Source organism: Malaclemys terrapin, chromosome 5 (genome assembly GCF_027887155.1).
Source record: "Malaclemys terrapin pileata isolate rMalTer1 chromosome 5, rMalTer1.hap1, whole genome shotgun sequence".
Lineage (NCBI taxonomy): Eukaryota > Metazoa > Chordata > Testudines > Emydidae > Malaclemys > Malaclemys terrapin.
Genome location: NC_071509.1, coordinates 112,595,030 through 112,621,128, shown reverse-complemented (window position 1 = coordinate 112,621,128; position 26,099 = coordinate 112,595,030). Strand labels below are relative to the sequence as shown.

The window sequence follows — 26,099 nt, the reverse complement described above, 5'->3', positions numbered from 1 at the left end:
AATGGCAGAGGATAAGTGTGTTATAAAGGGAAACCGGAAATGACTAAAATACATCTTTGACTGGATCTATGAATAAATCTATGACTGGGTATGGACAGTACTTGCTTTTTAGGCAAAACAATGAATGATGCAATCTGAAGCTGGTCTTGCGTCATACATGATATGAATTGCATCATGTTATTCCTAGAAGTCATGGATGATGCAATCATAAAGAAGCTTACATCACTCTGCTGAACAAATTGACCTATATCAGCTCTAGAAATCATACAGTGTCGTGCTCTCTTATTTGTCAGTGTTTGATTTTGCAAAGGGACACATTTCTGTTTAGCGAAAGTGAGCAGAGATGCCTCGTACTTGTGTGAACAGCGCAGATAACTTCTGCTATGTTTGTGGTGAAGTGACTTTTGCATCACAAAAGCGCAGTATAACCACTATGGTTAAGAAAGCCTATCACCTTTATTTTGGCTGCAAAATTGGAGATCAGGACAAGAGGTGGGCCCCACACATATGCTGCAACACTTGTGCAACAAATCTTCGCCAGTGGTTGAACAGGAAAAGGAAATCTATGCCTTTTGCAGTGCCAAGAATTTGGAGAGAGCCAACAGATCATACCAGCAATTGTTACTTCTGCATGGTGCCTCCAGTTGGGAAAGGTGTGTCAAAGAAGAAAAAGTGGACTGTGCATTATCCAAACATTCCATCAGCTATACGCCCAGTACCCCACGGAGAAGGACTGCTGGTTCCTGATGCACCAGAATCATTCTCACTTGAGTCAGATGAGGAAGAGGAAGAGGATGAAACTTCTGGTCCTGAACCATCAATGTCACAGGACCCACATTTTCTCCCATCCTCCTCCTCTGAACCACACCTCATAACACAAGGTGAACTGAATGACCTTGTCAGGGATTTGGAACTACCCAAGAGTAAGGCAGAGCTGTTGGGCTCCAGACTACAGCAGTGGAATCTCCTGGCAGGTGATGTTAGGGTTTCCATGTTCCGTGACCGTCAAAAGGATCTTGTCTTCTTCATGGAAGGTGATCTTGTAGCCTGCAACAACATCGATGGTGTGATGGCAGCCCTCAACATCGTTCACGATCCAGATGAGTAGAGACTGTTCATTGATTCATCGAAGACGAGTCTTAAAGCTGTTTTACTGCATAATGGCAATGTTTTGCCATCAATTCCAGTTGGTCATGCAGTCCATATGAAGGAAACCTATGACAACATGAAACAACTTTTGAGGTGCATAAACTATGACCAACATCAGTGGCAGTTTTGTGGCGATTTGAAGGTTCTTGCTCTCTTGCTTGGTCTGCAGACTGGATACACAAAGTACTGCTGTTTTCTCTGCGAATGGGATAGATGTGCAAGAGATTCCCACTACATCAAGAAAGATTGGCCACTCCGACAGTCATTGGAGCCTGGGAGGAAAAGTGTTCAACATCCACCACTTGTTGAATCAAGGAAGATTTTGTTACCACCCTTACACATCAAGCTGGGTCTGATGAAGAACTTTGTCAAGGCCATTGACAAAACACAAGCAGCTTTCAAGTACCTCCATGGAAAATTTCCAAGGTTAAGTGAAGCTAAGATAAAGGAAGGTGTCTTTGTTGGTCCTCAGATTCGTGAACTTCTTCGAAATGATGCATTTGACCATGCACTGCGTGGCGAGGAAAAGACAGCATGGAAAGCCTTCCAGTTAGTGGCAATAAATTTTCTCGGAAACAGCAAGGCAGACAACTACAGGTTGTTGGTGGAAAACCTCCTCAAGGCATACAAAAGCCTTGGTTGCAACATGTAACTAAAGATACATTTTTTGCACTCTCTAGATTTTTTTCCACCGAACTGCGGAGCAGTGAGCAACGAGCACGGTGAGCGATTTCACCAGGACATTGCAACAATGGATAAACGCTATCAGGGCAAATGGAGCCTAATAATGCTTGCAGACTATTGCTGGACAGTGACAAGAGATGCTCCATTTAATGAATACAATAGACAAGCCAAGAAGCGCCGAGTAGACACTGAATAGGACTAAACTATGTACATAATAGTTTTTTGCCTTTTGTTTCATAATAAATTTTATTTATATAACCCTTTTGCTGATTTTTAAAGTGTTACATAAACAGGACAGGTGAAATATTATCATGTAAAGCAACCATAAACACATGAAAAGACCTAGGTTTACAATTTATGATTAAAACTCTACTATCTACACAATATACATAGACATAAAATGTAAAAACTTAAATATCTTAGAAACAGTAGCCAATCAGTTGTTTTAATTGTCATATTTGAATTCAGCACGTCAAAATACATAATAAATAGCACATTTTATCTGTAAAGCAGACGACGTCTCAAAAATTGTAGACCAGTGATATTAGGCACTGAAGTTTGAAACTGTGGCAATAGCATGTTACTTTGATAATTGTACTTTTAAGAGCAGGGCTAATATTTATAAAATAACTGAAAATGATTATGACTTGTGACTGTCTCCCTGATGTCATTTGTCACTTTTGTCTTCTGCTGACTTTTTGAAAACTGATCTACAGTCAGAAAGCCCACTAGTGCCACTGGGATTTCTAGGTGCAGATTGGACTTAATTTTCAAATGTATATGTAATTTTAGCATTGAGGAAAAATGAGAGATGAATAGGTGCAGGCAGGCATTGTACAGGCTTCCCTCCCAACAGAACCTGAGGATTGTCCTTCAAAACCTCTATCCCAGTACTAACCTCTCATAAGACTGCTAATTGTACCAAGTTGTGTGGTGGTTTTGTTTTGTGGGCAGATGCCCACTAGGGACTACAAGGGAGATCACAAGTCTTATTTTTACTTATGACCTCAGTTGGAATTCAAAATTCTGAGCTTTATAAGTAAATGACTAGTGCATTACAGCACAGTGTGCCTCATAGTCTTCACACTGGTGAATAGGTCTAGTTGTCAGGGCCAGGACAGACTACAGATGAGACTCCTCAGAGTCTGGGAATCTGTGTGGCGCTTAATTTTTCCGATAAAGTTTTATTTTGAAACAAGAATATCCTTAACCACAGTCGCCCTGGTAAACTTATCCTGGCGATTGAAAGTATTAAGGAGAATTGCTGTGTTTGCTTGTGGGTTATAATCAAATCATGATGGAGACCATGCCAACAACATTAACTCTAAAATGCACAGACCTAGGAGATGTACTTATATTTTGATTTAGTTAAAGCCCACGATAAAATAACCTCTACAATGGGGTGAAACCCTGACCCTCTTTGATGTTAGTTCTGCTCTTCTGTCACTAGTGTGCTCTCTTTGAAGGGGCGGAGTGCAGGAGGATGTGAGAGGTCTGTATGGTTCTTGTTTCCGTTAATGAAATGGTGTCCATGTGAAGCGTGAGGTATGTTAATAATCCTACTTAAATTTAGCTTGTTATTGTATGTTCAGGTGTCATTACATGGCTTTTTAGTGAGAAATTTTATTTTAATGTTTTCTCCCTATTGTCACCTTCATGTCACATCCTGTCATATTAGTAAATTTTTTACCTGGGAATGCATAGACCAGCATCTGGTTTTAAGAGAGGTCTGTTCTTACCTATTTTTTCCATCTGGTGATCATTTTGGCCTGAAAGCTTGTCTGTTGCATCATATTTGTTGGTCCAATAAAAAGTATCTTATTATTTTACCTTGTACATCTGGGCTGACTCAGACTACGGTGTAGGCGAAGTGGTTTGTCCCTGGTCAGTCGGTGGCAGAGTCAGCATCAGAAACTGGGAACATGGATCACAGGTATTTTTGCTCTAAGCACTAAATCACATGGCTTTGCAGATGTCATTAGGATAATTCTTTATAAGGTGTATCTGTTGTTTTCCAAAGGACTTTATTCATTCACTTCCTCTTTTTATAGGATGAATGCTATAGACCTTAAAGAAACTCAAGGTGTTAAGCTTTAAAACTTCTGCTTTATAAGCAGTCAGGACCATTAAATCATTCATAATGACAATGCACTGAAAAAGAAAAATAGCACATCTATTAAAACATCCTTAAGTACAGTACGCCATGTATTGGAAACAACTTTTCCTTTTTTAATGATACCTTTGTTCATTTTCCTCATGATTTACATTAGCACTGGAATAATACTGAAGGGTAGGTCTGCCTGCTGAATGCTTCACAGCCTGTGATGTGATTTCACTCATATAGACACTTAAACATTGCCTTCAAAGTCATCCTTATGCTTTTGAAAAGTATAATAAAACCCAGCAGTATTTTGAATCACAAGTGGTGTGAGCCAGATGAAGATGTGGTACACCAAATACCCTTACACATAAGTTAGAGGCTTCCTGAGGAGTTTTATAATAAACTTAATAATTTTTGTATTCTATTCTGTCTGCTACATTCCCTTCCAGTTCATATAATTGATAGTACCTTTCCCAACTAAATTAGCTATGCTTACCATCACAATCTCAGTGCAGCTTTTTTAATCAAATACATAATAAAGTGCTAAATAAAGGCATTCCCACATGCATCAAAATCCTGTTGTTCTGTGTAGAGTTTTTGTAATTTATTTACCCAGGAAGACTCGCGTCAAATGTACATCTGGTTTTCAACCAGGTCCTGCTTTTTATCCAATTTTCCAGCTGGGTTGATGAAGACATAAGGAGGTCAAATGACTTCCTCAAGGTCACATGATTCAGCATCTCAGCTGGGATTAGAACCAGGCTGCTGTAACCATTGGACCACACAAACTATGTATTCTAAACTCCTCTGCGGGGGGTGAACAAGTTAGTAGTCTATCTGCGTGGTATTCTGTAAGCTAACTGCAAACTTCCCTTCCTATTGCTTGTAGTTTTGCATGTGCTACAGTAATGTCACATTAAGGATTTATTCATATTACAACAGTCACAGACTCGTCCAGTCCTGTTCTCAGAGAAGATTCAAGTCTGTTGTGATCAGATCCCATGTGTTGCTAAGCTCCGGTAGTTAATGTCACTGTTCCTGCTCCAGGTCACTCAGGCACCCTCCCTAGGTGCAGACCCTGTGGAACCCTGCAATCCTGCCACCTAGACCCTGGAACCAGTGTCTCAATCCTCCCAATCCCCAGAGTTTCATAGGCAGGTTTCTTCTATGTTCCTTTTATGTTCCTTCCTTTTATGCCTGACTTAGAACAACACTTCCTTAGCTCTTGACCCCTAGTGCCCCTACTCTACTTGCGCTACATTGATGATATCTTCATCATCTGGACCCATGGGAAGGAGGCCCTTGAGGAATTCCACCAGGATTTCAACAATTTGTGCCTCACCATCAACCTCAGCCTGGACCAGTCCACACAAGAGATCCACTTCCTGGACACTACAGTGCAAATAAGCGATGGTCACATAAACACCACCCTGTACCGGAAACCTACTGACCGCTATACTTACCTGTATGCCTCCAGCTTTCATCCAGACCACATCACACGATCCATTGTCTACAGCCAAGCCCTAAGGTACAACCACATTTGTCTCAGACAGAGACAGACACCTACAGGATCTCTATCAAGCATTCTTAAAACTTCAGTACCCACCTGCGGAAGTGAAGAAACAGGTTGACAGAGCTAGAAGGGTACCCAGAAGTCACCTAGTACAGGACAGGCCCAACAAAGAAAGTAACACAACGCCACTAGCCCTCACCTACCGCCCTCAATGGAAACCTCTCCTGCGCATTATCAAGGATCTACAACCTGAAGGACGATCCCTCATTCTCACAGACCTTGGGAGACAGACCAGTCCTCGCTTACAGACAGCCTCCCAAACTGAAACAAATACTCACCAGCAACTACACACCACACAACAGAAACACTAACCCAGGAACCAATCCCTGCAACAAACCACATTGCCAACTCTGTCCACATATCTATTCAAGGAATACCATCATAGGAACTAACCATATCAGCCACACCATCAGGGGCTCGTTCACCTGCACATCTACCAATGTGATATATGCCATCACATGCCAGCAATGCCCCTCTTCCATGTACATTGGCCAAACCGGACAGTCTCTACGCAAAAGAATAAATGGACACAAATCAGACATCAAGAATTGTAACATTCAAAAACCAGTAGGAGAGCACTTCAATCTCCCTGGACGCTCAATAACAGATTTAAAAGCAGCAGTTCTTCAACAAAAAACTTCAAAAACAGACTCCAATGAGAAACTGCAGAATTGGAATTAATTTGCAAATTTGACACCATCAAATTAGGCCTGAATAAAGACTGGGAGTGGCTGGGTCACTACAAAAAATAATTTCCTCTCTGTTGATATTCATCCTTTCTTGCCAACTTTTGGAAATGGGCCACATCCACCCTAATTGAATTGGCCTCATTAGCACTCACTCACTTACCCACTCGGTAAGGCAACACCCATCTTTTCATGTGCTTTGTATTTATACCTGCCTACAGTATTTTCCACTCCGTGCATCTGATGAAGTGAGTTATAGCTCACAAAAGCTTATGCCCAAATAAATTTGTTAGTCTCTAAGGTGCCACAAGGACTCCTCCTTGTTTTTGCGGGTACAGACTAACACAGCTACCCCTCTGAAACCTGTCCTCCTTCTGCGTCTCTTGTTTCAGGTGATGAAATGGTTTCCTTTGGCTTGGAGAAACACACCTTTAAAACCAATCTCTGTGTTTGTCAAGCAGAGAAAGCTGCAGCTCCACCATCTATGTAAGTGGATCAGAGAGAGTTCCAGCTCCCTTCTCCTAAATGAAGTTTTGGTAAAGAGTCCATTCAAAGGAAAGGCCCAGCTGGCTAAAACCCATTGTTCAAGCCTGTGAGAGCCAGTTAATGCTAATAGCCCTTGATTGCTTTTTCACCACTTTCCAGACAGCTTCCTCAGATTTGCATCTGAAGAAGTGAGCTTATGCTCTCAATACTTCTGTTAGTCTTAAAGGTGCCACAGGACCCTTTGTTGCTTCCTCACTATGTGTCAAGTTCCTGCAACAAAATGGATGATCTAATCCTCAGTGACTGTTATGCTTACAAATAGCATTAATAAAACCATATGTTGTTCATAACTGGACACAGTTATTCCCCACACTGTCACAACAGTCATGACATTGTAATTAGTGAAAGACAGTCATCGTAACCAATTTACAAATAACATGATTTGGTTTGTGTCAACACACCATGTTTTCTGCTGTTTCAACCTTGTATTTGCAGCCACGAGTACTAGACTGCTTTAGTGTGTGTCTGTCAGTGCATTCTGACTAGCTATACCATAGTGCACTAGCCACTGCCAAAGAATATAGATGTGGGTTTTTTTCCAACCAACTCCTAATCCCACTAGGATTATGACAACAGATGTGGCTGTTCTGCAGCATCCAGTATTCATCTATCTTGACAATGGTGTGAATGCTTTGTCTAGGAAAAGGAAGTGCTGCTGAGAATCTTAAACTGGCCTGTGTCTTCTGGTTATTACTGCCCAAAAATCATTGTAGCCCAGCTTGTATGCTGGGGCATCACATAAGTGTGGGAGCAGACAGCTATGATAGGACTGAAAAAGAAAGGAGGTATATTTTTCAGTTAATGCTCTGAATATGCTTTTGCTTTTGCTAAGTGGTACAATGTACAAGTTTCATATTCAGGCTGCCATTAACTTTCTTTTTAATTGTGCTTGTGTGAACCTACAACCTGCTTATTATCATTCGGGCTTGCAAACATATTTTCTTTATCTTCCTTTGGCTCTTTATTTTCTTATGTCATTTTCTTTTCAACAACTTCATAGGTCTATCTCTTGAATCCAAGTATCTCAGAACTCCAGTTGTGTGATCACTAGTCCTTGTGGTCTAAGAATTCATAATACATATATTGAGGAATTTTTATTTCAGCCTCTGAGCCATCTATGGTGCTGCCGCCAGCTGTCAAATGTATTTTGAAAAATCCCTTTTCCCACTCCTGGGCAAAGCAATTGTTTTCTTTGTTCAAAAACAGTGGTATTTAAAATAACTTCCTGGAGGCTAGAACAATGGAATGTCACACAATAAAATGGACAGTGTTGGTAATATCAAATTACTGTTGTGAAACTGAACAGTAAAAAATAAATTGTAATAATAATAGCTGACACTTGTACAATATCTTCCTGTAGAAAATAGCTTCAGATAATAGCTAAAGTAATAGGTCATCCTCTGTATAGTCAATTGCCAGAGACATGGAGGACTCAGAATAATGAGTGACCTGTTATAAGGGGTGATTGCTATTAGTTCACACAGGAGTTACTTTCTGCTCTAGCTTAGGGAAAGCAGATGTTGACATGCTGGTCTTTAGGAGAGCCTTTTTTTTTCTTTTGAAGATGCCTGAAAATGCAGAAAAATTAAAAAGGCCCTTGCTAACATCTTTCTAAAATGGACAGATGCACAATGTTGTTTGTCCTGAAATGTAGAAGGTCAGCTGTCCAGCCCAAGATCCTAACCACGTGTTCAATCTGTAACATCTTCTTCTCTTTTTCCAAGGGGGCAGGCTTCTTGCTAAGATTGATAAGACCTATAAGGAAAAGGTAAGCACTCTGTGTCTGCCGCTTCTCATTCTAGTTTTTACTTCGATTTCAGTATTATTGTTTTTTTTTTATCCTGACACAGCAGAGCTTAGAACTGTGCCTTGGTTCATTCCAAAGAAAAATGTTAGCCTAGATATTAATCAAGCAGTATCTCTGCCTCAACCCAAAATGGTAACAAAAGAAGAATCTTGAATGTGGTCTGTACTCTTAAATGTTATCTGGGAAGGACAAATGCTCTGAGAAATGGATTACTTCATCATTTCCTTTGAGTAGCACAAAAAGGCAAACCACTTCCAAAGCAACTGTTGCTTTTGGTTCAGCATACTTCCAGGAAAGGTTCTCTTATCTCCACTCTGTTTAAAAACCCATCAGATCAGAGGTCAGGCTGACTCCTGGGTAAAAATGGAAATGGCCTCTCTAAATCTATAATTCCATCCATTCGTTTTCTAATCACGAGTGTGGACACATTAATCATTAGGTGTGGTTTTTGGCTGATAGATTCTGAAGGTTGTAATACAGTATTCATCATTTTTTATTTGTCTTAAAAATTCTTCTTTCCCCACTCTAATTCAGCTTATTTATATTGCTTTTAAGAGCTTTCTAGTATGGATTTTTGGAGCTACTTGCTCAAGAATGGGAATTTTTTTCCTCCTTCTAAAAAGGATTTCTCAGAGAGCAGCTCCAGTAATCCCTGTACTCATTCTGCTGATGTTCTGTACCGCTGATGTTACCCAGTTCAGTTTTCTTTATTTTTTGCTGTACTGTTTCATGGTAGGCCAGGGTGTTCAGTAATATCATACTTGTCTCTCTTGTAGTGCGATGCCCAAGTGAAAAAAAGTTTTAAGCCATTCCAAAGACACTTTAGTTGTAGTTTATGTATTGACAATTTATCTAGATTGGTATTAACATCTGTAATGACCTTCTAAGCAAGAACAATACTTTGGATTAGTTCTGAAATATTATTTTTACATGGTTATAGAAGATGGTAAATTCAGAAGCCTCTAAGTGACTTAATATCACTAATCCCATTGAAAGTCTCTTCCTTGCCCCCTTAGGAAAGTGAAACCATGGGTGACCATCACCGGACACCCTATCACAGGGTGTTTAAGGGCCTACATATCTTAATTTATACATCTTCCATCCCCCTTGCTAGTCCTTTATATATCCTCCCACATGTGCATACACACTTTAAGTCTTACAGCAGTTCTCAAACTATGGGAGTGGGCATCCCAGGGGAGCCACGGTAATGTGTTAAGGAAGGCAGGAGCTATGTGTAGGCTTTTTTGGGGTTTTTTTTAAAGTGCTGTGGTTGTCAGTCCCATGTGACTGGGGCTTGTGCAGAAGGGCTGAGAACAGCTGGGAGGCAGGGATAAAGGAGACAACCGGAACTCCACCATTCCAGGGCCAACAGCCGGAGCCCCATCAACTGGGCTCGGGCTCTCCTCTCCTCCCCTCCCCACCCCCCAATCCCTCACCGTGAGGGGGTTCAGGCTCTCCTTTCTCTCCTCTCCCCCCCTTCACTCATCTGCAGGTGGCGGGGCTCTGGCTGTCAACCCCAGGGTTGCAGCAGCAGCACAGATGTAAGGGTGGCAATGGGGCATTAAGTCTGCTGTGAAAAGCAATATTGATGAATATCACGTTTCACATTGCCACCCTTATGTTCTGTGCTGCTGCTGACACGGCGCTGCTTTCAGAGCTGGGTGGCAGTATATGTACTTTGAGAAGTGGGGGGCATAAATGACTACAGACACAAAGCAGGGGGGCCCAATCAAATATATTTGAGAACCACTGCTTTTAAGAGATACTGTTCTAGATCTTCATACTATGGTGGTACTTATTTCTTACCTGCTTTGATGAGCAATGAAGTGGTTGATGATGATATTAAAGTATCTCCCTTGCTAAGTGAGCATCCATTAAAATGCATGGGGCAGTTTACACCATGGAGCTATTGTTTCAAACTCTCTGCAAATTTGGGCACACCTTTCTTTATAAATGACACTTGTTTCCTGTTTTGAAGCTTTCTCTATGTCTGTAATAGCTAAAGACTTTAGAACTGTGGTACTCTGGATAAGTCAGAGATTTGTCAGGCCCTTCTCCATCCTGAGAAACACTGATGTAGCCTAAGTCATCTTATTCACTTGGAGCAAGTAAGTAAATGCTTACTAAGGAATCAAATGTGACTAAAACCCATTGCCATGGAAGGGGTAATGCAAGGTCAGTGGGATCTCCAGGTGGAGTGTAAGTTGGGAGGCTGCAGCATGTGCACCCCCACAATGCTGGGACAGTTCCATTAGCACCTGTAGAGACTTGGAAGGACCCAAACCATTCTGAGGAGGCTAGACACATTGCTAGCCTGAAGCAGTTCTCTTGGGGAGCACAAGGACTGCTGTTGTGCCTGGCCCTATGTCGATGCATAAAGTGCCTCTTCTACCCATTTCTCACTCATTTGCAATCATTTAAGTTTGCATACGATTGTCAGGCTAATAGCAGTTAAACTCAAATCCTAGTGCTAATAATCACAAGCAATACTTTTTCCTAAAGAAAGGCTTCAGATATACACAGCATTAAAGTTTTGGCAATAGGGTATTTGTTTACTTATGGAAAATATGCAGACTCTGTTTCTCAGCGACCATTGCACTGAGATGCTATGGTGATAGCTTTTGGCTACTGGGAGCCAGTGGAATTTGAATTGATTTTTTTTTCACCATTTAAAGGTTGATCAATATGAAAAGCAAATATGCTCGGATTTTTACACATACATTTTTAATCCATTTTGTCAGTCAATGAAACTTCAGAGATCAGGATGACAAACCTTCTCTTTTATGTTTAAAAACAACGAGGAGTCCAGTGGCACCTTAAAGACTAACAGATTTATTTGGGCATAAATTTTTGTGGGTAAAAACCCCACTTCTTCAGATGCATGGAGTTTATGGATGTTTATCCATGCACCAGAAGAAGTGGGTTTTTTACCCACGAAACCTTATGCCCAAATAAATCTGTTAGTCTTTAAGGTGCCACCAGGACTCCTCATTATTTTTGTGGCTACAGACTAACACGGCTACCCCTCTGATACTTTTATGTTTAATCATTCTGGAACTGGTATTTAATGACAGAAAAATCTAAAGACATTTTCAGGCATTGTTGGAGTAGTTTTGTGGCCACATTTTTACCCATTCTGTGTGGTCACTCAATTCAAGAATGATAGGTGTGCAGCTGAGGCCCTCTAGTGTAACAACTGAGCATTGCTTTACTCAGGCAGATATCCATTTAAGAAATTTATTGCAAATACAGTCATTCTAAGGCTCTTCCGTTCAGAGGACCACTTTGTCCTACAGTTTGTCTGATGACCTGTTAAGAGAGACAAGGCAGGTGAGGTAATATTTTTTTATTGGACCAACTTCTGTTCGTGAGAGAGACAAGCTTTTGAGTTCTTCTTGACATCTGGGTGACTTACTCTGAATGGCACAGCTAAATACAAGATGGAACAGATTGTTTAGCATACATAGTTAATATATTTTTCAAGGGACCATTCAAGGTAAAGTGGTTAGTTAACACCCCCCAGTTGGAGGAAGGAAAGGAAGAAATGGGGAGCTGCTGGTGGAGGGGACGGGGGTTCTGTTAGTGGGTTTATATACATTGTTGTAATAAGCCATAAATCCAGTGTCTATTCAGTCCATGATTTTTAGTGTCTAGCAAAGTTATGAATTTAAGCTCCCAGGCTCATCTTTTAAAAGTGTTGTGCAGGTTTCCTTTGAGGATGAGGACTGATAGATTGGATATAGAGAGAGCACTTTGTGAAAAGTGTTCATGCACAGGTAATATGGTGTTTTTGTCTTTTATTATTTTCCTGTGTGAATTCATTTGAGAGATTGTCAGGTTTCACCCATGTAGTTGCTGTTGGGGTATTTAGTGCACAGTTTGAGGTAAACCACATGTTTTTATAGGCATGGGCTGGAGCCATAGATCTTGAAAGGTGTGTTGTGTGGGGTGTCAGTAATTGTAGTTGTGGAGATATGGCTGTAGGTTTTGCATCTGTTGTTCTGGCAGGGTCTGGTGTTGCTTTGAGTTGGTGTGTCCTGGTCTATGGGGAGCTTGTTTCTGATGATGAGCTTGGAGAGGTTGGGGGTTGTTTGAAGGCCAGAAGAGGGAGTTCAGGAAAGCTTTTTTTCAGGGTGGGGTCTCCATCTAGTATAGGTTGTCATTGTTTGATGATGCCCTGTATGGGTTCCAGTGTGGGGCAGTAGGTGACAACTAGGGGTAGGCGGTTGAAGGGGGGTGTTTATTCCTTGTATTGAAGCAGGTTCTCTCAGGATATTTGGGTGGCCTGTTCCATGGTGCGATCTACTTCTCTGTGGATCGTCCTTGTTTGGTAAAGGTGGTTCTGAATGTGTTACAGTGTACATCCTGGACTTCCTCCTCGGAGCATATTCTGTGGTATCCAAGTGCCTGGCTGAAGATAACAGATTTCTTGGGTAGTTGTTCATTGCTGAAGCAGATCGTGGTGTCCAGGAAGTTGTTGCTGGTATGAGAGTGTTCCAGAGAGAGTTTAATGGATGCATGGTGGTGGTTGAAGTTCTGGTGAAAATCTATGAAGGAGTTTGTCATCAGTCCAGAGGATGAAAATATCTATGTAGCTCAGGTACATGGTGTATTTGTCCTCTTTGTAAGATAGATTGCCTTGCACACCAAATCCCTACCAGACTGTGAAATCTTCTACCTGACTGTGAAATCTTCTACCTGCTACTTTGTTCTCAGTGTTTCGCTTGACACATCACTGGTCATCCAAAGACCCCTTTTCTAATGACAATATAAACATTTTCAAGCTCTGTTAGAATGAAAGAAGTTTTTTAGTAGCTTTTATTATGCATTTTATTGTGAGAACTTAGGAACAACTAGCATACTGAAAATGTGAAGAAACTACTTTTTCAACTAGCAACTACATAATGCCAAGTTTTAGTACAGTCATATTTGTTGTGTTTGTCCCAGGAATGACTAGGATGGACCTGGTATCCTTACATTGATCAAGCTCATCGCCCTTGGTGTTCAGGTAGTAGCATTGTTTACAGGACTGCATTGGTGTATTTGCTCCCTTGCACCATTATTAAAAATAAATTATTCAAAATAAAAATTAAAAATTGAGGGAATCTGGAAGACTTTTGCATGCGGGTCTTGCCCTCTAAATTTAAGAGCCTAACTCTGATGGTGTCTCTTTATAAAAAAGTGTCTGCACCATTATTAAAGGCTTCATAAATTTAAAATTCCTGTCACACCCAGTAAAGGTAAACGTTTATGCTGGAACTACCTGGGAGACGGAGAATATTCATACATAAAGGAATTTAAATAGCAAGTGCTTTTCTGTTTCCGTTGTTACTAATGAAGATGTCTTTAACAAACCACAGTGTTTTTTTACCCTGTCTGCAATGAAATTATGAATTTTTATTTATGATGTCCATCTGTTGTTGTAGAACTGCTATGTGACTTCACTGGTTTAAAACTCTTACCAGCAACATCTAAGTGTGTAGCTTAAACAAGAGGCTCACCTTGACAATCCGCCAGCTTGGGACATGCTGGTTTTTGGTTTTTTTGTTCTTTTTTAGATCAGGGACGGGCCCTGAAATATGGATGGATGTTTGTTTTCATCTAAAGTTTAGAAAGTTTGAGTTGCCAAACAGTGTGCGAATTTATTCAAAATAAAAATAAAGAAATTAAATTGAGAGAATCTGGAAGACTTTTGCATCTGAGTCTTGCCCTCTAAATGTAAGGACCTAACTCTGATGGTGTCTCTTTATAAACAAGTATCTGTGCAGAGGGCTAGCCTAGAGGAATCTGTTTATCATTCTGATGTTTCTCATGGTTCTTGACCAGACAGCTGTGGAGTGAGTGTGTGTGTGTGTGTGTGTGTGTGAGAGAGAGAGTCTTTTTTTACTGCAGGGGACGCAATAAGAGTCTATTAAAGCTGACACAGTAAATGGTAACTTTCTTGGGGTGCATGCACATGTTGGAGTGACTTCTACTTTAAGTTTCACCATTATATCCATGGAGAAACATTGCACAAAACAAGGATCAGTTTTAATGCAGTTATTTTTATTTTTTAAAGGTGAGGTGAGTGTGCTACATACTGTTTTATAGGCACGTAAACTATGCCATATCCTGCAGATTCCTGACAAGTTCAGCACCGTAGTGTACGGGTGTGGAGAACATATGTTCAAATTAAATCTGTCCAGGGAGGCTGGCAGCAGCACTAGTCTATTCTGTTGCAAGTGAGATTAGTGTGCTAGTTCATTTTTAGTTCCTTGTGGGATAATAATGTATATTGCACAGAATTCAGTAGAGTTTATCATTGATGTCAGCCTCTCCTTAAGGGGATATTGATGACTAAGGCAAGATGGAGCATTTTGTGCCTTGAATATTGAGGATTTATAAATGGCACTTGATATATGAGGTACAGACTACAGTATTCGGTATTGATCCCTTATAACCTTTCTGGAACTGGAGTACTCTAGTTATCTGCATCTCCAGTAACAGCAGTGATTGCTTTGTTTTTTCCTGCCCTCTGTGCTACCAGCTTAGAAAATGTGCTCTCTCTCACTCCAGTTGGAGGAGCTAATACTGTTACTGAAGGAGTAACTTTTTTTTATTCCCATCTTGTCAGGCTAACCACTTCGATACACCTAGTGTACCGCCTCCACTGAACCTGGGGTAATTCCCTCTCCCAGCCACCTGAATTTATTTCATTGGTGCATTTTGGAGGTAAATTCTGAAGTAGAGCTAGTAATACCATGTAGGAGGAACTGTCTCTGGCCAAGGGCAATTATATAAAGGGGTGATTAGCAGTTCACGGGAGTGGGGGTGCAGAGTGTACAGCATTCAGAACAAATCCTTCAGTCTGAGCATTAAGTATATGAGACTCAAAAGATTAAGGAAATAATCTAGCTGCAAATAGAATATGGCAATGAGCCGCAAGATGGAGTAATTAGCTGACCTTCTGGATGCTGCTACATACCTGTCTTCTCCTGGCATTATCTCTTTGTTTCTCCTCTTCCTCCCCTCAATATAATTGCCCTAGCTCAGACACGATCCCACTGTTCTACACCTACTTTATCCCAGTAAGCTTGCTTTGCATCTCTCATCTAACCCTAGCTGATCAGCTGATTACCTTCCCCTCCTACCTCTACCCTCACTTATGCTTGTGATATACTCTAGAAAGTTCCGAGTACTAGTTTTGTAGTGACTGGAAAAACACAACCTCTGGTGAAGCATTAATGCTGTTGCTAGATGGGAAAAATTAACTGTCTGAGGAAATCTGGTGACATCAACTAAACTACAGCTGGGAAGCAGCAAACAAACATAGCTGAACAATATGAAAAAATATATTTTGGTTTTGCTTATTTAAACTTTGCCTAAGGTTGGGAAAGAGCTTTGCAAGCTCTTTATGAAGCCTAAACTTTGCAAGTCTGGAGGAGGGTGGAAAAAAAATTGCCCCCTCAACCTGATGCACAAAAATTTCACAAAAACTTCATCAGTAGATGAGAAGGAATAGCTCAATTAGAGTACCAGTGTAACAAAAGGAAATCAAATCATCAGTATCCATAACTTACATACTTGTTTGCAAATTTTTAAAAAAGGAAATGGGTACAGTATGTTGTTCTACTTTTCAGCTTTTCAAGGATTTTACGCATAGCATTTGAGGTATTGCAGGGTTTGCAATATATGAACAAACATGGAATGGTCCACCGAGCACTCTCCCCTCACAATATCCTCCTGGATCGAGAGGTAAGGCTATTGGAATATTCTCTTAAGCAATCAAAGTCAGTGACACATTGTACATTTTGGGGCCTGGCCAGTGAGAAATGGCTTTGGGATCCTTCTGGGTGAAATATTTTTTTATAATAGGGACATTTTTACAGTCAAAACAAGAAGTGTTCTCAAAATGTGCAGAATTTCAGTAGAGTTTACAGTTTAGTCCCTTTTCCATGGCTCCCAGACCAGGTTTTTTACCTTTTGTCTCTTTTTTTAAGGAAGTTGTCCTATTATGACTTTTTTTTGTATTGGCATTCATAGACCACCTTGACTACTGCTGTAGGATAATTTAACCCTTAAGCGTAGTTGTGGCTAATGCTGCGTATATCTCATCTCTCTCTCACACACACACACGGTGGAAAAGAGTTTAGTATATGCTTTTTAGATGGTGGTGTATTTTTGTTTCATAATCTGAGTGGATCAATGCAGTCCCAAATTCTGATCGTTCTCTCCCATCTGTCACAGATTTTCTAGTTTGCAGAAAGGAATATAGATGCCATGTACAAAAAGCAAGAAAAACATAATGGATGTAGTCTGAGCAGTCACATCAGTGCATTGAAACTAAGGAGCCTAATTGTGCTTTACTTTTTTTTAACTCCTCTTTAAAGGAGCCAAATAGTACTACCACTATCTCTCATCTCAAATCCTACCTTTGCAATGAAGTGGAACAGTGCAATGAAAGGGAACAGGCAGAAACACTGTTGTTCTGTTTCCTTGCTTTGGGTAAATGACATGTATTTCAATTTGATGAAAACTGAGTTCATAGAAAATGAAATCCTGAGGAACAAAAGTATTCAGGATTTTAAGATGGTATTAAAGACTTAAAATAGATGACAGGAAGCTGGAGAAAGCAGTTACATGGACTTTTAAAGGATTGATTCTCTCTCCCTCCCCCCTTAAATTGCTTAAAAACCTGATGGGTTGTAGTCTTCACTCAGACATCAAACCCATTTTGGTGCAGCCTGACATGTGACCATGGTAAAATGAGAGTTTGTATGTCAGGCTTGGGCCTGGAGTTATTTCTTTATAATGAAATAACCCGGGAAAACTTGGCTTTTTATATTGGGAGTGTTAACGTAACCTTCTCTAAAGCAGCACAGATGTCACTGCTCTGACTTCAGAGAGGAAACAACTGTGGTAATGTATAGGGGTAATATGCAGTAAATGTTCTTTTAACATCATTATGGATAGGAGATGAATGAAAAGGAATGAGTTAGTGCTGGAGAGAAGGTTGGTAATGAAAGTTAGGTATGGAATTGATGGGAAGGGAGGAAGGAGAGGACTGAGTAAATGAAGTGATAAATGGAATGAGGGAGAAGAGAAAGAATGCATTCCAATTTTTAAACCTGAGTGGAAGTAGGTTGGGGGGGGGGAAATATGTTTTGAATGCAAGAAGAAAAAAATGAAGGAACATTGCTTATGACTGCACAGAAAGTAAGGAAACTTGGCTTAATATTCTCTTAGTGTGGTGTTCATTTTATTTCCCAGTATGCTGCCCACACGAGTAAACACTCTCATTAATTTCCAGTAAAGTTTTTTCTGCATATAGAAATCAGGACCTGAGAAGCTGGGTTTTGTATTTTTAAAATACACTTGGGACAAACAGAAAATTTCAGTCTCCAGCTCTTTCTGACACTTCTCAGATTGCTAGCACAATTTAAAAGAATTTATATATTTTTAATTCTTTCTGTGGCCTATGTAATATGTAGAGTTTCATTGCTAATATATTTTTTCTTTTACAGGGACATATTAAATTGGCTAAGTTTGGACTATACCACATGACAGCTCATGGTGTTGATGTTGATTTTCCTATAGGGTAAGGATACATACATGCAATATAGACCTCTTAGGCATTGTATATTTGATAATAAATTGTTGGGAGCACACACTGAAATGTATGAAAGCCTGCAAGGAAAGATTAAACATTAGTTAAAGGGAAATATGCCTGTACAACTTTTTTTAATCTGTAACTCTGTGCGCTTTGTATTTTTGGGTGAGTGAATAAATAATTAGTTTGAAAGAAAATGTTTGAGTCACTTTAACTACCTCAGTCGTCATTGGATCTTGGAGTCTGAGGTGCTAAACGTGGCTGGGCCTGTCGCATTAACATGGTTGGGAACCAGGGGGTTGCATCCCGGAGATCCAAACTAGGAGGGGTTTGACCATAGGGTTCTATCCACTGAGAGGTGCAGGAAACCACGTCTGTCAGCTGAGGGGATACTCTCTGGAGGGACTAAAAGGAGTTAAGGTGCAGTTCTCCTTGTAACCGTGACACCTAATAAGAGTCCAAGAGGAATTGGGAACATATATAGACAACAAGAATATCCAGAATTATAATTAATACAAATACAGAGTTTTGGCTTAACCTAACAACTAATTATTGGAGGTTAGATTTATTTTTGTGGAGACAGATTATACCACATATACCTTCTGTGGGATTCTTACACATCTTCCTCTGAAACATCTGTTGCTGGCCACTTTCAGACACAGTGGCCCTCTGGTCGCATCCACTGTGGCAGTTGTTATATTCCTTCGTAGAAGTTGTTAACGTGACATCTGCTTTCAACTCCCAGATAGTATAATTATGAGCTTGGTATGCAGGCCAGACACAGGAGATGGGTAGAAAATGAATAACAAAACTTTTACAAAGTCACAGTACACCAAGAAATGCAAATACATAAAACAGAATGAAAGTAAATAACCCTTATAAACATCCATTCAAGTTATAGCTGAATGCAACATGCTTACATTTATTCATTTGGAGTGTCCAACCTGAGATGCCTGATGGGATCAGATTGGGGTGTCTAACTGTAATAGAAACAATGCAGGTAACTATAATTAAGGATTTTTTTTCACCCACAGTTTCATCATTTTTTTTTCAGAGTAAAAAAAAAAAGTGAATTAACAATACAATTTTAAACTTTAGCCTTTGAGAGTAACTCTGATGGCAAGGCAAATCTCACATAAATTCACCACCATTTATCCAAATACTTTAACCGTAAACCAGTTGGTCAGCTTAAATAAACCACAATTTCTAGTTCTAAAAGTGTCCTTAGATATTAAGATTTAAGTTACTTTTAACTTGCTAAAATTTATGTTTTAATCATATGCAAATTTATTTTGGTTCATTTTTATTTTTTTGCATGTTACTTGATCACTTCATTTTCCTCGATAATGTTTCATGTATTGATGTGCCCATGTGTGAGAAAGAGAGCTTGGTATTGTCTACTATTAGTTCTCCTTCCCTAACAAGTAGTGGTCCTCTGCTTTTCTTTGTCTTTCTCTTGCTCCTAATATATGTATATAACTTCTTTTATGCACCTTGGTATGTGTAAAAAGAACAGGAGTACTTGTGGTACCTTAGAGACTAACAAATTTATTAGAGCATAAGCTTTCGTGGACTACAGCCCACTTCTTCGGTATGCATCCGTTTGTTAGTCTCTAAGGTGCCACAAGTACTCCTGTTCTTTTTATGGATACAGACTAACACGGCTGCTACTCTGAAACCTGTTGGTATGTGTAATTCATTTTGTGTCTTAGCTTTTCTGATTTTGTCCCCACATACTAGCCCTATTCTTTTGGACTGATCTTTAGCAATTTGTCTGTTGTCCTCTGCCTTCAGATTTGCAACCAATTCCTCTTTGTGTGAGGGGGACTGACCCCTTGGTTGCCTCTTCCATGTTCTGAAACAAGAAGTGGTCCCCAACACATTCCAAGAACCTATTGTTTCAAAATCTTTTGTAGTTCCCTGTAAGTGAGAGAATGGTTTCTTCAACTTCTGAATTATATTGGTTCTCAAAGTTTTACGGTCTCATTCTCTGTTGCCCCCTTGCTTTTTTTCCTGTGTCCTTATTAGTAACTTCCTCTATATGTATCTCTTTTTGTACACACAAGATGAAATTGTTTCACTTCAGTATCTTTCTGGCTCCTGTAGTCAGGCTTCTTGTGATGCTTTGTAATCTTTGGGACATTTTTTAACTAACAACGGCCCTTTGGCTTCTGAAGCTTCGAACATCAACAGCTATGGTCTCTCTACCCCAAAAAGTTGACTTCTTAGTTTTAAGTATTGTACCATCTGATTCATACTGAACAAGCTTTAAATGGAAAAAAAATTAAGATGAGTTGTTGAGGCCATTGTTGTTTTTTATTTTTTGGTTTATTTTCCATCTGTTGCTAAACTAACTTAAAAGTTGTCTGATGGCTATGAACTAAATATTGGGAATGATATAATTGTTGACATTATGAAGAAATCAACAAGGAAGAACACATACTGAAAAGCACTTGTAATATTAGGTTAAATACAAGCATATGGTAAAGTTTAATGAACATTTTCTCTGTTGTGTAAGACACTTTAAAAAAAAAAATCTTGCCACCATTCACTCCTGCTCACAAAAAACACTTGTATAAAGAAAAAAATTGATTTTTCATATACTCGATATTACAGTGGCGCTCTGTCTGCACAGTTTGACCTACTATGCTTTCGGGGCATTCTAAGTTGCTGTGCACTTTTAGTGAGTTTGCTTTTATCCAATTTTTTTTTTCAGTACAAGAACTTATTTTTACTAGTGTAGTTGACAATGTCTTAATGTACAAATTCTTACCTCTTGTTGCATTGTTATAGGTACCCATCATACCTGGCACCTGAAGTAATTGCACAGGGATTTGTCAAACCTAGTGATCACACTCAGTGTGAGAAGCTGCTGCCCTCTGGCCCTAAATCAGATGTGTGGTCTCTTGGTATTATTTTATTTGAGCTTTGTGTGGTATGTTACTGAGTAATTCTTGTGTGTTTGATTATATGACACTCAGTGAAGAATTTTGTGTACACGTGTTTTCACTTAGTACCTATGTCAACTCAAGAAAAGCTGTTTTGCACGTAATGGTTAAATTAACAATAACTATTCAGTGGATACTAATGATACTTACTATTGGAGCATAACACTGGGAAAACTCATCCTGTCACCAAAAATTGAGTTCCAGTGTGGTGTCATGGATTTATACAGAAGATGTTGCCTGTTGGCTCCATGACTTCAGATAAATTCCAGCAACTTAGTTTTCACTAGCTATACATGATAAATTGGACTTCTTTATCACAAAGATCATAATGTTCTATTATTCAGACAGTAAAAATGTTTGTCTTTAATCTTATTTCATTAAACAGAATTTAAGTTATCTGAATTGTATGGTCAGGGCAGTGGAATTCAATGGTTAGAACAAGCCATTGGAAATCAGGAATCTTAGCTTTGGTTTCCTGCTTTGCTAGACTTGCTCTGTGACCTCAGACAAGTTATTTAACCTCTTTGAATGGCTTCCTCATCTGTAAAATGGGAATAACATTGGTTGAAAGCCACTATATAAGAGCAAACTATGACTATTTGTCGTAGACATTAAAAACTAAATCTTAATTATAGTTGTTCATAGTGATGTGAAAGATTACACAATATTTCCATGGTAATGTGTGTGTTTTTAAAATCCTATTCTTTTTTAGTTAAAAAAAAAATCAGATACATTAAGAAAGCTCATTAGGAGTACATCCCTGAATTTACTTCCAGTTTTAAAAAACAACCCCCAAAAGGTAAACAAACAAACAAACATAAATAAATCTTATGGTCATGATAGTGGAATGGTAGATTTGCTATAGTTAAGGTTGAGAGTTGCTTACTGTCTAACAGATAACTTTTCTAAGAGCTCTAAAACCTACAGCTGACCCTGACTTTCTTTATATATACTTAGGGTTGCACAGGGCATGTACATGTGACAGATTGACATTTAATTGTTGACATAATTTTCTATTCCATTCAGGGTAGAAAACTGTTCCAGAGCTTGGGTATAGCTGAAAAACTAAAACTTCTGCTTACATTAGGTGAGTGACCTAAATGTAACTACAGGGTTCAATGCCGGTCTTCTAAGTTCCCAAATAAATCTATAATCGGGCAATAAGTAAACTCAGGATGCACATGCCTAAGACAAATTAATTTTGGAGATGCAATTTTGGAAAGATAATGGGCATCTAGCAGCTTCACTTGAGCTGGTATAGGGGAGCAGCAGCAACTGTGTGCCAGATATGCACAGTGAAGGAGCATTGTGCTTGTAGTGTGTTGAATGGTGGGGTAGAGGAGGAGTTGCTGAGAGGAGCCAGTTCTGATGGTTATTTATTATTTGGTATAAACAAGTCAAGAACACAGTCTCTGTGCCAAAGATATTAGTATGCAAGCCACTAAACAGATAAAGGGTTGGATGGAAGGATAACTGTTCAGGCAGTGACAAGCATGTCTTGCTAGTTCTAGATTCTTTTAGTTATAGTCGTCTTTTTTTTAATTTGTCGACCGTGCTATAGACACGGAGGTGTAGGTGTGATTTGAATGAGATGAGGCTAGTAGAAAGACTTAACAGTTTTTAAAATGCCATTCAAGCTTCTTTAAAAAGAAAGACCTACAGCAAAGTGGGAGTGCTGCGACAGACTGACCTGGGAACTATCAAGTGTGAGGGTCCTCAAATTGAGACCTGAGGACACATGTTAAATTGGTCTAAAGCTGTCTGCAGTACCTGTAAAGTTAACTACTGTTAACACAAATTTTTCTTCAGCAAATTTTCTTTCTAAATCTCTCACTATTTTGAATAGTTATTTGATCACAAAATAAAACCCGTGGAAGCTGTCACTGTTTCAGAATGTACCTGTATTCCTCCTCGCCATGGTCCACTCCAGGAGTGTCTAGTCAGGTCTCTAGCCTTTACCTGTCTTTGAGCCGGATTTTAAGACAGCCCAGGTTCCTGCCTTACACTGTGATATCCCCAGCAAGTCAATTTGCTTAAAGGCCAGCACCTGTGCTTTGCTTTCTCCCTGAGGATTATGAACAACATATCGTGGGCAGTGACAAGTTACCACACAGCTCTTTCTAAATAAGCACATTTATTCTTAAGGTGAAAGTATTAGGAAGAAAGCATAATAAAAAACAATAAACAGACTTAAACACACACTAAATACGTCAGGAGCCACCTGGCAGTTTTAATGAACTCTAGGAGGTCAAAGCCTGTCCAATCCTTCCTCAAGGATCCGGGCCCGCATTGGGCAGCAGGTCCTGTTGGTTTGTAGGATCAGAAAGAAGGCCCTGAGTCAGTTTAAACACAGCCTTTTTATGCCAAAAGCCTGTTGGTTTCTGGAAAACCCAATCTGAACCAGTATATGCAAGCCTCCCCAGGATGTGGTTTCTCTCTGGAGGTGTTTACAGCCTAAGTGATTCATCTTAACCACCCTACCACACACATACTGTCTATTGTTCCCAGAAGATTTGTGGTAAACCTTCCACAGTGGTCCATAAACTTAATATGATATGGTCCTCAAAGATATTTCATGGGATTCCTATTTTTAAAGGGAAAAAACCTAGAAATTGTAAAGCTCTCAGATGCTATTGTGATGTCACCATAAAGCCAATGAGGAGTCCATTGGCACCTTAGAGACTAACAGATTTATTTGGGCATAAGCTTTTGTGGGTAAAAAACCTGCTTCTTCAGATGCTTATGCCCAAATAAATCTGTTAGTCTTTAAGGTGCCACCGGACTCCTCGTTGTTTTTGTGGATACAGACTAACATGGCTACCCCTCTGATACTTGACATAAAGCCAATCAGTCAAATAAATACTTTAAGAAATTGGGGGTGGGGGAACTTTCTTTGTGTCTTTTTAAACAGTACCACTTTCTCATTATAATCTTTGTTCTTCCTACTGTTCTATTTTGTAGGCTGTGTGGATGACATTGTCACCGTATTAGCTGAAGAACATGGTTGTCTGGACATTATTAAGGTTGGTGAATTAGTCCACTCATCAGTGTTTTCTTAACTGAAATTACTTGTTTTGTATGTTTTATTGGATTCATTCTTTTTTCTTCTTTGCTGAAGTGAATTCAGTCCAAAAGATTTGTAACTTACTTGATTACTTTGATTTCCATAGTATTTTTTACTATAGTGATATTTTAGACTTTAGATGCTGAAATGCATAGGGCCATCAGTATTCAGAAGACCTCCATCCTTTCCCAAAATTACTGACAATCCAAATAAAATGTAGACAATACTTTTCAGACTCTCATGATACACTAGTAGAAGACCCAGTCTTCAAGTGTTGCAGATTTTTAAAATCTGTTTTTGGTGTTGTAATGACGAGTGAGCTAATCTGTGATGCTGTAATAATTCTATTAGTATATAATTACACAGCTGAGTCCAGATTTTCAAAAGCAACTAGTGATTGTGGTTGGCTCAATTTTTGGGGGTCCAGGCTGAGAAACTACAAAGGGGTGGAATGATTTTTTTCAGGGGCGAGAATGCCTCATGTTTTAAGGCTTCTCAAATGGGACATCCAAAACCCAGTTTTGAAAATCTTGGCTTTAATATGTTAATTCTGACTTCTAGAACATTTTGTCCAAACTAAAAACTATACTCATGACAGAGTAGCCGTAACATTTTAGACCCTGATCCAGTTAAATCCTTAAGTATATATGTAGTCCCATTGACTTCAGTAAAACTACTTATGTACTTAAAGTTTAATGTATGCTTATGTGGCTGGCTGGATCAGTGTAGTAGTAATCAATTGTTGATAATATTTTTTCACCTTTTATGTTCCAGGACCTTCCTGAAAATGCCATAGCTCTGCTGAAGAAATTCCTTACATTTCAACCTTCCAAAAGGTAAGTATTCAATCCAGATTTACAGTAAATTGAATAATTCTGCTGGGCCTAAAGCAATTAACTAGATGAAGCTGAACTGCATTCAGTATTAATATTGACATGTTACATAAAAGTGCATTCATGTATGCTCCTCCATATAGTAATGCATCAATTTATTACTTTTGTACTACTTTCCATCATCATTTTAACATTTCTTTTATATGTATTGCAAAAATATCTTGTGAGTAAAAAGTGGAAGCATGCTGTTTAAACCAGAATTATAGCATGCTAGATTAAACCAGAATTATAGCACCTGTTGCTGTAATTTTTCCCAAACAGGCTTGTGTTTTCCAGCCCATGACTAAACAGAACAGTACCAAAAATGACCATCCAATAGAGCTGTTTACCATATATGATTTTTTTCTTTTTAAATTCCAATAAAAAATATTTGGAATAATTGCATTGCAGGATGAAGCACTATGGGTAATTAATCAGAACTGAGACTAATCAACTCTGTTTGGGAAAAGGGGAAATGTGCACATTTATGGTGCTTGATGTCTAAAAATAAGTTATTTGAATCAGATCTCCTGATTATTTTTATTTTAATAAATAGTAAAAGACCAGCTTTATTCTTAAAAAAAGCAAGATTGAATCTTGGTGTTTGGAAGTAAACTATTTAGTCACTTTTAAGTTGACAGGTTTTACTGATTCCCTCTTTGGAAATTCGAGGTGTTTATTGTAGCTGTACCATAACCAACATGATTGGTATTACTTCAAAACACATTCTTGCATTCTGTTGCTTGATGTGTTGTAGAATTCTTGGTCTCAGGATATTAGAGAGAAGAGGTGGGTGAGGAAATATTTTTAATGGGCCAACTTTTGTTGGTGAGAGAGAGACAAACGTTCGAGTTTACACAGAGCTCTTCTTCAGGTGACTTGAAAAAGAGCTCCATGTAAACTTGAAAGCTTGTGTGTCTCACCAACAGAAATTGGTCCAGTAAATGATACTATCTCACCCACATTGTTTCTAATGCACTAGCATGAGTGACCTCTCTTTTAAAAAAACACTTTAAGTACAGCATAGAGCTACTCACTAACTAAAGGTGAAAAAAGGCTCATTTATGACCAAAAGAATGC

The 26,099-nt window shown here is 39.2% G+C and overlaps 1 protein-coding gene across 1 annotated transcript in view; it reads left to right on the top strand.

Annotated features, from left to right (window-relative positions):
- The window catches only part of TBCK (TBC1 domain containing kinase), a 186,743-nt gene that overhangs the window by 34,447 nt on the left and 126,197 nt on the right, over window positions 1–26,099 (top strand). Inside the window, exons 4-9 of the mRNA XM_054030505.1 lie at window positions 16,166–16,280; window positions 18,050–18,123; window positions 20,929–21,070; window positions 22,110–22,170; window positions 24,045–24,106; window positions 24,922–24,983. Of these exons, the coding sequence (XP_053886480.1) occupies window positions 16,166–16,280; window positions 18,050–18,123; window positions 20,929–21,070; window positions 22,110–22,170; window positions 24,045–24,106; window positions 24,922–24,983 (516 nt within the window). The remainder of the gene's footprint in view (window positions 1–16,165; window positions 16,281–18,049; window positions 18,124–20,928; window positions 21,071–22,109; window positions 22,171–24,044; window positions 24,107–24,921; window positions 24,984–26,099) is intronic.